Raw genomic sequence first — 15,080 nt, forward strand, 5'->3', positions numbered from 1 at the left:
AAACACCAGTAAACTTTAACAAAAGTAACTACTTTCTTTTGGAGCTAAAATATACCTATAAGTACACGCAGCACAGCTTTGAGTGTTTTCAAAAGTTTGATTTATGGCACTTCACAGTATGTGACTGGGAGGCTGAAAAGGCTTTTCATAGTTGTGGGGATCTTGCATAACTTGGGAAACTCTTGGTAGTTCTTAATTAGTCCACTACGATTTGCTCTGTGGGACACTGTATGCGCCAAGTAATCAAGAGCCAAGTGTGGAACAAAGGAGCAAAGTGCAAAACACACACAAATAGACTGCCGAGAAATAGTTTCTGAAAAGTTAGCAAAGCCAACCATAATTTTAATTTTAGGGCTGCATAACATCTAATATTAGCAAAGAATGGATTAGAAATTGGAACAACTCTGCTGGCAGACAAAAGACTAAATCCATTAATAGGGCTATCCTATTTATTGCAAAGGCAAGTGGACTGGCAATAAATCCTCCCGTGTTTCCATAAAATGCAATTTCCCTAATCTTCAAGACTCTCTTAACGTTAAAATATTTTACATCTCAATTTTTAAGGTGTACTTTTAAATATTGAGACATTCTGAAAAATCTTACTCACGGAACATGCAGTCTTGGGCAAGTACTGAGCAAAAACTTCAAGGGGGTTCTGATCTCTTATTTGTGAAACAACATGGTTTTATTTATTTTACAACAAATGCCTATGCTATATAAACTTCAGAATTAGAACTTTGTCACTATTTCCATGTGTTTAAAGCAGTACACATTAGTCTGTTCACTTTATAGGCAAAATGTATTAATTCAGGTCAACGTGCATAGGCATATCTGATTTGCATACATTGTGTGGGAATCTATACAGAAAGGTCTTTGGGTTTACGTTTTGGAAAACTTTACTTTTTTAAGACAGCCTAAATTTGGAGCAAATACAACTACAAATCCTGCAGAATTCTGAACGTTTTGGGAATAAAGGCTGTCCTTATCATCTGTTCACCCAACAACTGTTCCCACCACTGTAAAGTATTGTGCTGTTATAAGTTCTCTAAATAAAATGGGAGGGAACTCTTTTATAAAAGGTACAAATTTATTTGTATTGTACAAACATTTCACGATAATTCAGTAATTAGGAGAAAAGTAACAGGAGTGCACTGAAAGCAAAGATGCATCAGTGGCGTCAGTACTGAAAGAGTTGTACTGTAGCATGCTGAATTCAAAGTAGCTCTGCTAAGGAACATCTGGTTGAATTTAAATTGCAAAGTTTGGACTCAGCATGATAATACAAACAAAATGATGACATTGGCTTCAGCCTCTGGTAACTAACTGCTTGCAAATAGGGTATCAATGTAACTACTGCTGAGTATTATCAGAATCTTCTAAGCTTCCTTACTCCTGCTTTTAATCAGAGAGAGAGAGAGGTACCACAAGTGAAGAAAGTATATCAAAAAAGGACTGACAATTATATAGCAGAATCTGTAACAGAAAGGAATTTTGCTGTTTTGAAGAAAGTCTGAGCAGATGTACTAGAAGGCTGAGTTGCATAATATAAAAAAAACAACAGATGTCTTAAAACTGTCTCGTCCAAAATAAATTTATCTAAATACCGTGAAACTGGGTTACAAACACTACCACTAAGGACTTCATAATCTATGCATACCCACATACTAATTTCGGACCTGAAACAAGAAAAAAAAAATTATTCTTAAGAAGATATTTTTTACAGCTAGAAATCCTTCTTAGCTTGTTCTTCTAAAAAAGGCTGTTTTATTAGCCTTCAAAACAGACACGGACAAAGAGCATTATCTTTAAAAATCCCTGCAGCTTTTTACGTCTTGGTGAAACAATGATACTAACTCCTAGGTTGTTTTCCAAGAAAATGAAGCCAGTGATTCACCCACTCTCATTAGTAAATAGCCAGATCCTTATGAAGATAATTCAACGTAGATAAGACAATTTGTATCATCAAAGGGTAGGGTCTCAGAGTTGAATGATTTAGTTGTCTAAAAAATTAAGTCAAACCATTTCTTTAAAAATAAGTATAACTACAAAGGATTATTTTTTCCAAATAAACCCCCAAAATTGACAGGGAAAAACATGACATATTGCACATTTCACTTGTAATAGAGAAGATTACAGTAGCAAAAAAAAAGTGAAATGAAAATAGAAAGTTTGGGGCATTAATCAAAATAATGCTGAAAAAATACTGGAGTCCTTTGAAATTTATCTGAAGATTTGGATTTTGTTGCTGTTGTTTCTTTGCTCTCCTAGCAAAGTTTTACTGATAACATTTGAAAACTTGTCCATTCTTTAGAAGATATCTATTCCCACTTCCGCTTTGCAGCATGGACATCATTGAACAAAAAGAGCTTGTAATCATGTGCAACAAAGATATGTATAAGCAAATAATAAACTTTGATGAGAGTGGATGAGGCAGTGAAAAGGAAAAGGTACCTGAAAGGCAACAGAACCAGGTAGGAAAAATAAAATTAAAAGATGGGATGTTAAAGCTTATTTTACAGTCTGTTTTTAAAAAGTTGAGGTATAGAGAAGCCAAGTTTTCCATAAAAGAAGGCCTAATGTTAATCTTCAGAGTATTTAAATAAGAGTGCAGTTGGACAAGACAGAGCCATCCCACAGTTTCTGGTCCTTAAAGGGACATTTTCCACTACCTCCTCTTCTTCCTTTTCTCTCTGCTCCTAGCTTACTCCACATTTGTACTTTTGTGATTATGACAGTAAAAAACTAACCTCCACAAAAGTAGTTTTCTGCCAGCTTAGTGAGCAGAATTGCCTCACAGAGGGGGCCACACAAGTGCCAGAGCCAGTCAAATACTGAAAGCCAGTAGAGTAGGAGGAGACGTGCAGCTAGGAGCAGGGGAAGATAAATTTAGAAGCCTAAATTTAGACTTTTTTTTTCAATTGCCTAGCATTTTGGTGCTTGTAGTCACTCTCATTTGTAAGCAATACTTACTCTGTTTAAACCACCTACCGTAGAAGATTGTATGATGGGAACAGGAAGATAAAAAGAAGGGGCAAATGATCAGCTAATTTGTTTTTGTAAACAAAGTCACTCAGGTTTAACCAAAGAAAAGAAACAGAGGCACTTTCTTACACTCATTTTTCAACTGATTCTGTTGCTCTCCTGAAAGACTAGAGAGTACATGGTGGTGTTTGAGATGATGAAGGTTGAAAACTACAAAAAAGAATCTCTGCTTTTAAGTACTTATAAAAATTGTCATTTGCTGGGATCTGGCTAAAGCCACAGATTTACTGTCCCGTATCATTTTACGATCCCTACAAATAACTCCTGTGTCCACAGAATGTACATTTCGAAGGAAGCAGGAAAGTGGTCCCAAGACTCACTCTGTATGGCAAGATTTCAAAAGGAACCAACATAAACCCTCAAACACATGGCTGGAAGCAACATCTCCATGATAATTAATAGTGTAAGTTCCATGCAGCAATGAGTACTACTTGCATATACACAACACACCTTCAATGCTGACCTTTAAGGAGCTCAGTACATGCTCATTCTTCCATGAATTAAGTGCATGAGCAACACATTCTTGGGGGACTTACGCAGTAAGGATATGCTTAAACTCACCCTGCACACCAGAATTAATTTGTTAACAAGCACAAAGCTGATGACTGGGCTTCAGATTCACTTTGATTTAACAGCAATTTTTACCTTGGCTCTGTCATGTTCTAAAACCATTTAATGAATATCCTGTGGATTCGGTTTCCTTTAGTCTGATGCAAGTTCAATTTTGGTTTGTTTAGGGGAATTTAATCTGTTTATTCTTCAAGTTTTTTGAGTTGAATTACATTTTCTAAGATGTATTTAAGTGGAAATATTAGTCAAACAAAAAAAAGCAGATACGGCAAAACTCACAGACTTACCAAAACTCAGTTTGACTTTGTTCTCACTAGCTAAGAGAGATGTGATCTTAACTTGATAAATTAGTATCAGATAAAATCCTAGTGGAAACAAAGTCTTTTTTTAGGTTTTCTCTGCTAGTTCTTAGACAGTGCACAGTCCTGTATAAACATAACTTACCAGTGGCCATTTATGGAGCACCAGGGAGGAGGCATACAGTTTGTAGTGGTAATCTGTAGCAAGACAAGAAGTAAAGTCAGGGGTCCGGACTTATATTTGGCTTCCATAGTGAAATTGAAGAAGTAATTTAGAAAGTTACGAACCTTGCCAAAATAGACAAAAATATTTATTTGGATGATTACTGTGAAGTTTGCTTCTGGTCACTTGCAAACACTTTGGGAGCATCCTCTAGCCTTACAATGATGTCCTAATTTGGATCTCTCATACCAACCTCTACAGTATTGTAAGTTTTCAAAATTCAAAGGGTGAACTTCTATTTTGAAATCCCAAATGGGCATTTGTTCCAATAAATCTTTTTCAAGGTTCTAAAATAAAATGTCATCGTCTATACTTCCAGCATATGCCTAATAATTTGTTTCCTATGTCTTTTCAGCTGTCACCTATTTCTTGTTCCTAAAGGCAATTTTATAATTAGCTGACATTTTATGAGTCCATTTTTCGGAGGAATGAGTGTTGTCTCTGATAGATTCGATTTATGGGAAAGCTTAAAAGGCAGTCTAGCAAACAGCTGAAATCATCTGCATCTTTTACATTCACACTCAATCCATTTTTTGATTAATGTGCAAGACGACCGTTGCAAGTATCCGTCTACCTGAAAGACGCTGTGTTAGTATTTTATAACGGCAATCAATTAGTTTCATATTGTACAAATTTGAGTTATATTCCGAGGATGACTTCTATGTTTTTTTATCTTCTATCAATTCTGTGTAAGTGGCTTAAAAACAAAGAATTCATTCATCAGGGCTGTTAAGCTCCCAGAAGAAGGCAGACTGGTTTTGTTTGCTGCTTTGCAACATTGTCAGTAGTTTTAGGAGGTAATAGATTTAGTGTAGTTACCTCTACATGTACTTGCACAAGACCTAAACCCGACAAAAGTCAAACAAAGAGTTGAAACAAAGATAATTAAAGAGTTGAGATGATCAGGCTCCTTCAGATTATGACCTGCAAATGACAGTTTGTTTTGCTATGGTGCTGTATAGTTTGGAAATTAAGTCTAATGTAGTCCTCTCCCATATGTGCACTTAAAAAGCCAACTTTTAACAAAGACAACTTTCTTTACTCATTGTTGTCCAAACACAGTGTAAGGAATATTTGGAGATACTGGAGATATAAAGGAGGGCAGCAGCTGCTTTATATGCTGATTGTCTCTGTGACACTGACAGCAAAAAAACCCTCCTCGGTAAAACAAGCAAGCTTTGAGAGAGGAAGTAGTATGGAAATTAGAAATGTAAACCTCATGGTAATTGAACTGGACTCCACCATCACATTTACTGGCACGTTCATGGGTATTACAGTGCATAGTTTGCCTTTCTCTTTTCTTTTACAGCCTTATAATTTTTATTTGCCTGTAAGGTTTTTATCCCAGTATATCCTATTGAAAAAAATCCACCTCTGACTCATCTGTTTGAAACTGTAGATAATAATCGTGGACTGGGGGAGGGATAATTAGATTGTTTTGAGCGAGACAGAGACTATCATGTCTCCTGAACCCCGTTGTCTTTCCAGACACTGACCTTCTCTTTGCCCAGAAGGGAACAGCAAAAAGGGCAGTAAAACAACATTAAGAGGGGGCCATAGCCCCCTGGCTTAGACATGCTAAAACTAGTAACCTGATAGAGGAAGGCAAACAAGAAAGCCTTCCTGACGCTATCCCAGATAAGTCTGCTGAACAGCAAATTGCTTACTCACTATTATTTTCAGATCCCACTGGGCACTTTTAATCACGATTTTGAGAGATGCATTAGATGTACTTTGTTGGAGCCAAATTTTGGGTGCAGCTGTGCCCCTCTTGAGGGCAGGTACATGCTAACAGTAGTATTTTAGGGGTTCCCTTTTTATTTCCATATCCACTATGGCGGGCGCTTGCCACCTACTAGTGGTACCCCAAAGTATCACCAGGTTTAAGGACTTCGACCTCCTCAGGCCCCTCATTTTCGAGCCAACTCATGTGCGTGTAACTTTGTGCCCCGGGGTCTCACAGGAGCTCCGTGTCCCCGAGGCCCTCACCTCCCCGCGCGGACCTCGGGGTGAGGGCAGGGCCCACCTCCACCTGCGGCAGCCCGGGGCCAGGCCGCGGGCCCACGGCTCCTCCAGTGAGCCCGGAGTGGGAAAAGGCGCCGTTTTCGTACCGTCAGCGCTAAGCCTCTTCTCCATCTTGTGCCTGAGGAAAAGGAGAAGGATGGTTCCCAGCCCGGCAAAAGGCGGGGGAAGCGGTCGCCCATTCCGCGCGGGGGCGAAGGCTCGCCGCCCTCCCCACCCGCAGGGCGCGGCGGCGCTGAGGTAAACCCGGCGGGGTCGGGAGGCCGGGCCCTGCGGCGTCTCCCTCAGGCAGACGAGGCGGGAGGCAGCGGCGGTTTCCTGCCGGGGAGGGGAGGCGACGGCGGCGGCGGGCCCGGGGCCGTGGGGCGGGGCGGAGCGGCCGCCATCACGTGTCGTGTGGCAACGAGCGAGCATCCCCGGGACACGCAACGGCGCGGCCGGCAGGAGCGGAGGTAACGCGGGCGGCCGCGCCGCCGCAGCCGGCGGGGAGGTCCCGTGGGACGCCCGGGGGCCGGCACCGCGGCGAGGCGCGGTCTCCTTCCCACCTTGGGGAGGCTGCCGTGGCGGCGGGCAGCCCGGCTTGGCGCAGGGACTGCCGGCGGCGCAGCTTGCGCCGTGCGCGGAGGTTTCCGGCGCCTCTCCGCGCCGTCGCCTCCCCTGCAGCATCCGGTGCCGGCGGCCTCGGCGCCCCGGGCCGGCTGCAGGTGTGCAGGGTGGCAGTGCGACGAATTCCGTGTATTTATTTTTTTTAAAGGGTGCCTCAGCGGCAGCACCTGCGGATGCCTCAGCCCTGACAGCCCCGGGAGGCAAGCGGCTGCCCCGCGCCTCAGAAGGGGGGCAGCCGCTTGCCTCCCGGGGCTGTCCAGGAGGCGTGAAATATGTCTGAACCTCGCTTATTTTATAAGGAGAACAGGGTAACCACCGCTTGGGGAGGGAGGAGCGGCCACCGAGGGGCGAAATGACCCCAAATCCTCCCTCCTGCGGCGCGACGGCGGGACCCTGAGGGCCGCTCTCCCGCCGGCGACAGCCCGTCGTGTCGTGCACATCCCGGCTGGAGGGTGGTTGTCTGGAGCCACGTGTTTTATTTAGTTTGGCAGCAGGCGGGTATGAGGGTTGGTACTCGGGTCGGGTTGTAACAGGATGTTTTTTGGTGGCGGGTGCGTGTAATTATAACTGCTCTGTTACATTGCAGGGAACTGAAGTGGGCTTAGTAATACCCTTAGGCAAGTGTGTCTTTGCTTACTGGCGTTTGGTAGTGATTTTGATTGTTTATGTGTTTTTTAAGTGACATGTATTAAATGCAATCTGATTAGGTGTGACTGGAAGTTACAGCTAAAGAGTACACATGGGTATAGATTTGTAGGTAAGCGTGTGCCTTTTGACATTACTTTTCCTCTTCTTGAGTCGTTTCCACTTTTGTGCCCCAGCATAAAAAACATGATAAATTATTTTAACAAACTTTATTATTGTCTCTTCTGTCTTTACCTGGGGCTTATTGTATAAATTTCACCAGATGTTCCTTTCATTGCAGCTGCTTCATGCACTCCCAACCTCACTTCTGTCTAAATCAAGACTGTCTACCACATCCCTTGTTGTGAGCTTGCTTCTATTTTTTCCCTTGGAAATACAAAAATAAATTAGAAGGTGTGAAGAATATAGTGGCATGTTATTTTCCACTTGTAGCTAGCACAGTTCCCTAACTTTAGAGTGACTTGGTTTAAAATCTAGGTTAATATTACTGAGGTGCATTTGTCTAGGATTGGTACTTTAGGAAATTTTGAAAAGTTTCTGAGACATTGTAACTGAATATCTCTTTGTGAGCTGATTATAGGTCTTTCCCTTATTTAATGTTAATAGTCTTATTCAAGATTTGTCCGAAAATGTAGATAGTATGTGTATTTGCTGAACATCTCTTGTGCAGCTGTGTCACAGGTGTGTATAGTCAGGACTTACTGCCAACACTGATACACTATCAAATGAATAATTGACATAGTAACTTCTCTTCCATACCTTTTTACATGATAAACACACCTTGTGCTTTTAAAAAAATGGATGTTACAACCAATTCTATTTGATCAAAGGTTTGTTTTGGTTTTTATAGCACTAAAGGTGGTGTATTTGTGTATGCAAGCACAAAAGACTTAGTTGAACAGATTAGATCTTTACATTGGGAATTGCTTTTGTTGCAAGGGCTTCCTGTCTGCTAACTGTATGTATGGCAGGGAAATGATTCTTCTCTCACCAGAAACAAGAAAAACACATAATAGACAACACTAAGCCTTTCCCACTTAAATGTTCAGACTGTGAGGTGCCTAAATATATACATTGGCATTTCTGGGACTTAGAAACTTTGCCCTGTTGGTGCTTAACTCCCTGAGGACTTTCATGCTGTTTGCCTGTGTAGGGCAATCTTGACTCTTACCCAAAGGGCCAGTCATTGTGTTCAGAAATAGAAGTTTTACAGCTGGTATATGTGAATAGTCAAAGTATATATGTAAAGCTATGTTACAACAAGAGCTTTTTTATGCAATCAAGACAACTGCGGAAACAGAGGTGAGAACACTAGAAATCTTTGCTAATGTGCAGGTATTGTATACGAATATAGCAAAACGTAGTAAGCTTTTAGCAGTTTAGTATTTCGCATCGGTCATTAATCTGCTCGCAGGTTCACCCCAAGTGGAACAAATGACAGGTCAGCTGCTGTCCTGCTCAGTGGGAGAGAGGGGATCTTGGCGGACGGTTCCTCTTTCCCTTCTTGTAAAGGAGGGCCACCCTGTAATGCGGTGTTAATACTTTGCTAACGGCACATTAACCTTCATTAGCTCATTTGGTACATGGCCAATGTGTGATAGGCCTTATCAGAATATATATTTTTGGGGAGACAATGAAGTGATCCTCGTTTCAGGTCACTGTGTCCTGGTTTTGTATCAAAGCTTTCTGTATCAACAGCAGTGTCATTTCAGTAAAAAATCTTATGCATATCAGCAAAAAGATTCCTCACAGCTGCAACGATCAGCAAAAACAAGAGTTAAGAGACTGTATTGCACAAGGGTGAGTGATGAGGAAATCCATGTGTTAGCTTGTGTGAAGGCATAAGCCTGCATTAGCCACAGCAGTCCTGTGGCAAGGCTGGCAGCATTAGAGATAGTTCTAACTGGTTTTAGCTGGAGTATTATAGGATTGTTGTATTTTAGAAAATATATACTATTCCTGTCTGGTTCTTCTCTTCCAAGCCTGTCTTCTGTTTCTATAGAAATAATGGTCTTGTGACAGAATAATGGATTTTAATATATGTGGGTTTTTTCTCAATATTGCTAATCTTGACATAGCTTCAGTTTTCTCTAGTTTCTGCTCTCCCCCTTCCTTTTTAGGTTTTGGTTGTTTTTTTTTTTTGTCGGTCAAAGCTGCTGAGTTTAGTTCCGGTTAAGATTAAGTGCTTGTAGGAAAAAAAACTGCCAATAGTTTTGTTTCTGTCATAGAGGTGGTGTAATAAGACATGCGACTCAGGCAAATAAGCAATTCCTGCCCTGAAGGCTTTAAGGTTATAAAACAAACAAGGTTAGAGAAGAGAATTAAATGCCAAATCTTGGGTGAGCTGTTGCACACACCTTCGTGCAAATCCTAGTTGTCAGCAGATACCTGAAGTTGGGAATAACAAAAGCAGACTCAGAGAGGATGAAAGAGTATTGGGAGAAAAAATAAGCTAGATTGAGAGGATATTATGGTTGTTCTTTCCTGGGTAGGGTAGAGCAGGGCAAGAAACAGTCAAGGTCGTCAGTAACAAAGTAGTATAAAACTGCAGTCACGTGCTGCTAATTGAGGTGGAGACATTTGAACAGTGACAGGGGCTGTAGTTATAGGTAATTAAATGTACCTCTGAACTTCGGACCATGAGGTAAATCATGGTGGCTCTTAGTCCAAAACTGCCAGTGTGCAAACAAATCAGATTTGATTTGATTCGAATGATTCAATTAATTTGAATCAAACCAAATCATCAAAATGCATGAGTATTCAAAGTCATGTTTGTGCTTCTGAACAAGTCATACTTTTAAAGGTGTTCCAGGAAGAAATGGGAATGATGATTAGGATATGTGGAGTAAGAAGTCATACAGCTGTGTAGTTATCACCAAAACGATGTTCTACATCCATGAGTCAATTCTTAGCATATTACTCAGTTTTATCCTTTAGCTGGAAGGGTTGAGAATGAACATGGCATATTTTCAGACTGGCAGTCGGATGTCATAATAATAGCTGTAGTATTCTTATTTTTTCCACTGACATTTGTCCAGAGTGATTTGCCTTCTGAAATATGTTTGCAACTAGTGTCTTGTCCGAGTCAAAATAGAAATGAAAAGACTCAATTTGGAGTTGAATGTTATTTCTACGGGTCACAAGTGTTCTTTAAATCCACTTCTTACCATTAAATTAGTCATGAAGACATCTGCTTTGATTATTTGTCCTGCTGTTTTATACATTTATGCTTTCTGATGATTGCATCATATTTGCAATTGATTATTATAATTATATTAATTGACACAGTCATAACTGAACTTCCTCTTGTAAAGTAACTCAAATAATCTTCAAGCTCATAGGCCGCATATCTTTTTGAAGACTTAGCTCTACTACACCAATAACAGAAAATCACACCTTTAGAGTTACTCTAGTTCAGGGATGTCAAGTCAGATTTTCTGTACTGTAGTATACAGGTGTTGGCTTTATAATAAAGGAAGAGTATGATTATTAAGTTTCCCTGCAGAAAGGTGTGCCTCTAACTGCATGAGCAAAACCTTGTATGTTTGTATGTTACTAGATGCATAGACATATATGTAGTTTGGTGATTGCATACTGACCTTTCAAAATCCCCATACTCAGGGTTTTTGTTCTCTTAGTTGCCAAGTTTATTGTTGGAATAACAAAACCATTTGTAAAATTAGTGTTACCCCAAAAAAGTACAAAACCTTTTTTTTCCCCCCTGCTAGATCAGCTGCTTTATTCTAATGGACCCAGACTTCTTAATTTTTCTTTTCTATAATAAATGGCTGAAATATACACTGAGGGCTTAATGAGGGGCAGAGCAAATGTATGGTAGTGCATTCTGGTAATTATGTAGGGCCTATTCGTTATGCAGCTGATAACCTACTGATCAGAGGTGCATTTGCACTTGCAAACAGTCCTTACAAGACTGTTCCTTGAATAGATTATTTCTTACTTGAACTTCTATAAAATGGGCCTTATTCAGAATTACTGCTAATTACCAGTATATTCTTGTGCTAATAAATGTTATTAGCAGTAACTTGCTTTTGGAAGGCATGGGAGAATTTCCTGGAGACTTGAGAAGTTGTTGGTTCTTTTCCAAATGGTCAATTCTGAAGCAGAGGAAAATGTTTATTTCATTTCTGTGCTCTTAGGTACTGTTAAGTACAGTTGCTAATGGAGGAATTTGTATTGAAACTACTGTGGGTTTTTTCATGTACAGCGTGTACTCTTAGCCAACTCCCAAGAAATGAGGCAGTGGGAACTGGGAACAGTTTCGTGGAGGGGGGAAGGAGTGAGCTGTAGTATCAGTTAAAAGTCAAGAGATGGATCAAGGGGATTCTGGAGTAAGTATCTCTTCATATTGCCCTTGGCAAGAGCCCACACTGCGTTAATAAAATGTTCAACCTTCTTACTAGATCACTCATAACTTACATGTGTAAGTACAATAATTTGATTCATATTTTTAGTACTGCAATAAATCTATGTTCATGCTTAGAACTTCCAGCTTGGTCTTACAGTGCTTGCTTTTCTGTATCACCTCACTTCGCTTCTATCTGTTCTTTCTTCCTTTTCAACAGTGGAATCTCAATTCTGTCCTTCCTACATTTTTGGTTAGAGTGATTTCCCCCCACCCCCCCAAAGGTGGAAGTTCCTTTCTCAGCTTAAGTTACGTTGGAATTTGTCTCTTGCTCTGTGTGTGTTGGTTTTGCTGTTTATTTTAACTATGCATGGATTTACCTTTGTGTAAGAACAAATATGAAGTAACAAAAGGGAATTTCTCAATTTACATTTGAAAATCATAGGGTAAAAAGTAGAAAGAAGATTTGGCAAGAAAGTCCTGGGATAAAAAAATTTATAATGATTTCAGCTGTTTATATTTTGTTTTAGATTGTGATTTGGAGTCGTGGAGAATTCACAGTCTTTCCACAATGGGAGAAAGGACAGATTGTACGAAGTCGCATAGTTCACTAGCTGAATACAGCCCCGTCAATAAATCAGACAGGACAGATCCAAGTGACAGCTGTGAAATGCAGGATGGAAACCAAAATACAATGCAACTGAAGAAAGAAATATCTTTGATAAATGGGATAAGCCTTATAGTAGGCAACATGATTGGTTCAGGTATCTTTGTCTCTCCCAAAGGAGTTCTCATCTACAGCAAATCTTATGGATTGTCTCTAGTAATTTGGGCAATAGGAGGGATTTTTTCAGTCTTTGGAGCTCTCTGCTATGCTGAACTTGGAACCACTATTACGAAGTCAGGAGCCAGCTACGCATATATCTTGGAGTCTTTTGGGAGCTTCATTGCTTTTATTCGTTTGTGGACCTCACTCCTAATTGTTGAGCCAACTAGTCAGGCAATTATTGCTATCACCTTTGCTAACTACATAGTTCAACCTTTCTTCCCTTCTTGTGATCCTCCATATTTGGCTTGCCGTCTCATAGCAGCTGCTTGTGAATGTAAGTATTTCTTCAAATTTACTATGGTGATTTTTTATCCAGGGTTAAGCTTTTAATAAAACAAATTCTACCAAGTCCCAGAGTTGTTGCATACTGAATCTGCAAAGGTTTGAGTGACAGTGGGGAAAAGAACAATTTCCAGCACATGAATAACTTGCAGGTATTCGGTCAGTGAATTACCATTTTCTCACTCAGAAGCAGGACAAGGTATTTAACTCTTCCAAGTTTACTTACATGGGAAAAATGGGGGAAAAAGTTTGTTTTCCCTCAGAGAGGTATATTAAATCAAACCTCAAGATACTCTTGGTGTGGTCTAAGAGTTGTTGCAGAATAGCTCTTACACTATGAATTCTGCTGTAATTTATTTTACAATAGCTTCTCAATGTAGACATGCTTAAGTAATTACTCTGGTAGGGTTTCAAAAGATCATTCATTCAAGGTTATTCTTTATGCTCGTGATTAACAGTGACATCAAAAAGTTGTAGCTGTTGTAAAGCTGTTTTAAAAAGCAGCAATTTTGTGTGTGCACATAAAACATTGAAATGTTTGTAATCAGATAGCTAACTGTTAGTCAATATAAACAGCTGTCCACGTGCTTCAAATCAGGACTGTTCTGCTGTATCAAGAGAATGATTGTATTGCGTATGTCTTAATTTTAGGTATTTCCTATTAAAAGTATTTTATATATGTATTTTACATTTCCAGTAAACAGTGAAAAATATGTTTCAGAAAGTCTGTGTGGCGATCCTTCGTCATGTACTGATCATCATCGCCGAGCGCTGTGGAGTCTGCCATTCCCATTGGCCTGATGCTTTTATCATACAGCTAATACAGAAGTTGGGCTTTTCTACTGCCAGCAATATGCTACAGGGAGGAGATGTGCTGCTCCTAGCTGGTTCCTTTTTGAGGCAACAGGGAGTCTGTTGAAATAGCTCTAATGTTCCTCATTACAGTTGTCTATGTAGGATTAGAAGAGGGGAAAGAGAGAGAGAGCAGTAGTGTGTGCTTCAAATATTTGACATCTGTAACTAGTTGCGAACATTATAGCTTCCCCTTCCATTTTTGTAAGTTAATTCTTACTGTTGAGAAAGCACTAATGTGCTGGTCCAGGTCCAGGTGGTGGGAAGAATAAGCAGAAACTTCTTCCACAAAATCTGTCGGCTTACTCAGTTCTGTTCCTTCCATCTCCCTCCTCCCTTCCAAATGTGTGTCCACATTTTGTTGTGACAACTTCAGAAAAGAAATGAAGGACCTGTAATGTCATGTTCACATTCCTTAAACAGATACTGTCCCAAGGTATCCTGGCACATATTCAGGCGTGGGGAGGAATCTACCCTTCCATTTAAGGTATCTCACATCTGAGGGGAGTTAGCCCTTATAAAAAGCAGTTTATCCAAAAGAAAGAAGTTAAGACAAAGTGATTCAATTAAAATGATTATATAGTAGATGTAGAAAGACAATGTGATCTCCTTTACACTTGCTGCTAAGAGAGGGGATTTACCACCTTTTTCTTTATTGGAGACATGTGACAGCAAGATCACTCTCATGTAGGTGGAACGGTCCTTTAACGGTCCATTTATGGTTTAAATGCTTGTTCTGCCCTGCTCTAGGTGTCAGTGCTGAGACTCTCACCCCTGCTCTAGAACCTCATTTAGCTGTTCCTGTTAAAGCCTACACTGCTCCCTGGCCTGGCAGGGCTGCTGTTGTGTGTCAAATCCTCAGCTCTGGATACAATTAATACTTTATTAATGAAGTTGCTGGGAGTGGAAGTCTGAACATTGGTTAGGTACATATTGTATGTGAGAATGAGTGGGTTTGTTGTGGGGTTTCTTTTTGTTGTTTTTTTTTTTTTTTTAGCTGTAGTAATAACAATACTAGATCTAGTGTGAGATCAGTCTTAGTGTTATACAGCATTACTTTGTCAATCATTTTGGCAATGGCGGTGGCATCTGGTGCTACAGAACTGAACTTGATAGTTCTCAGGAACTTTAATTAGCTAAATGATAATTAAGTTGAAGAAAACATGAGAGAATAATTTTAGTAAAAGAAAGAGGGAGGGGATGTGGCTTATTGAGATTCTTGATTATCTATCTCTTTTTTTTTTTTCTTTTAAGATACCAGAGACAGAGTAGCATTTCATCTGAAGTAGAGACCAAGCCCTAACTCACTAAAATAAGGAGTTAATAATAATTACTCCCAATGAAAGT

At 40.1% G+C, this 15,080-nt stretch overlaps 1 protein-coding gene across 1 annotated transcript in view; it reads left to right on the top strand.

Annotated features, from left to right (window-relative positions):
- The first annotated feature begins 6,550 nt into the window (after nucleotides 1–6,550).
- Nucleotides 6,551–15,080, top strand: part of SLC7A6 (solute carrier family 7 member 6) — a 30,231-nt gene continuing 21,701 nt past the window's right edge. The window contains exons 1-2 of the mRNA XM_075161061.1: nucleotides 6,551–6,608; nucleotides 12,301–12,873. Of these exons, the coding sequence (XP_075017162.1) occupies nucleotides 12,342–12,873 (532 nt within the window). The 5' untranslated portion in view covers nucleotides 6,551–6,608; nucleotides 12,301–12,341. The remainder of the gene's footprint in view (nucleotides 6,609–12,300; nucleotides 12,874–15,080) is intronic.

The sequence above is a fragment of the Calonectris borealis genome, chromosome 12, assembly GCF_964195595.1.
Source record: "Calonectris borealis chromosome 12, bCalBor7.hap1.2, whole genome shotgun sequence".
Lineage (NCBI taxonomy): Eukaryota > Metazoa > Chordata > Aves > Procellariiformes > Procellariidae > Calonectris > Calonectris borealis.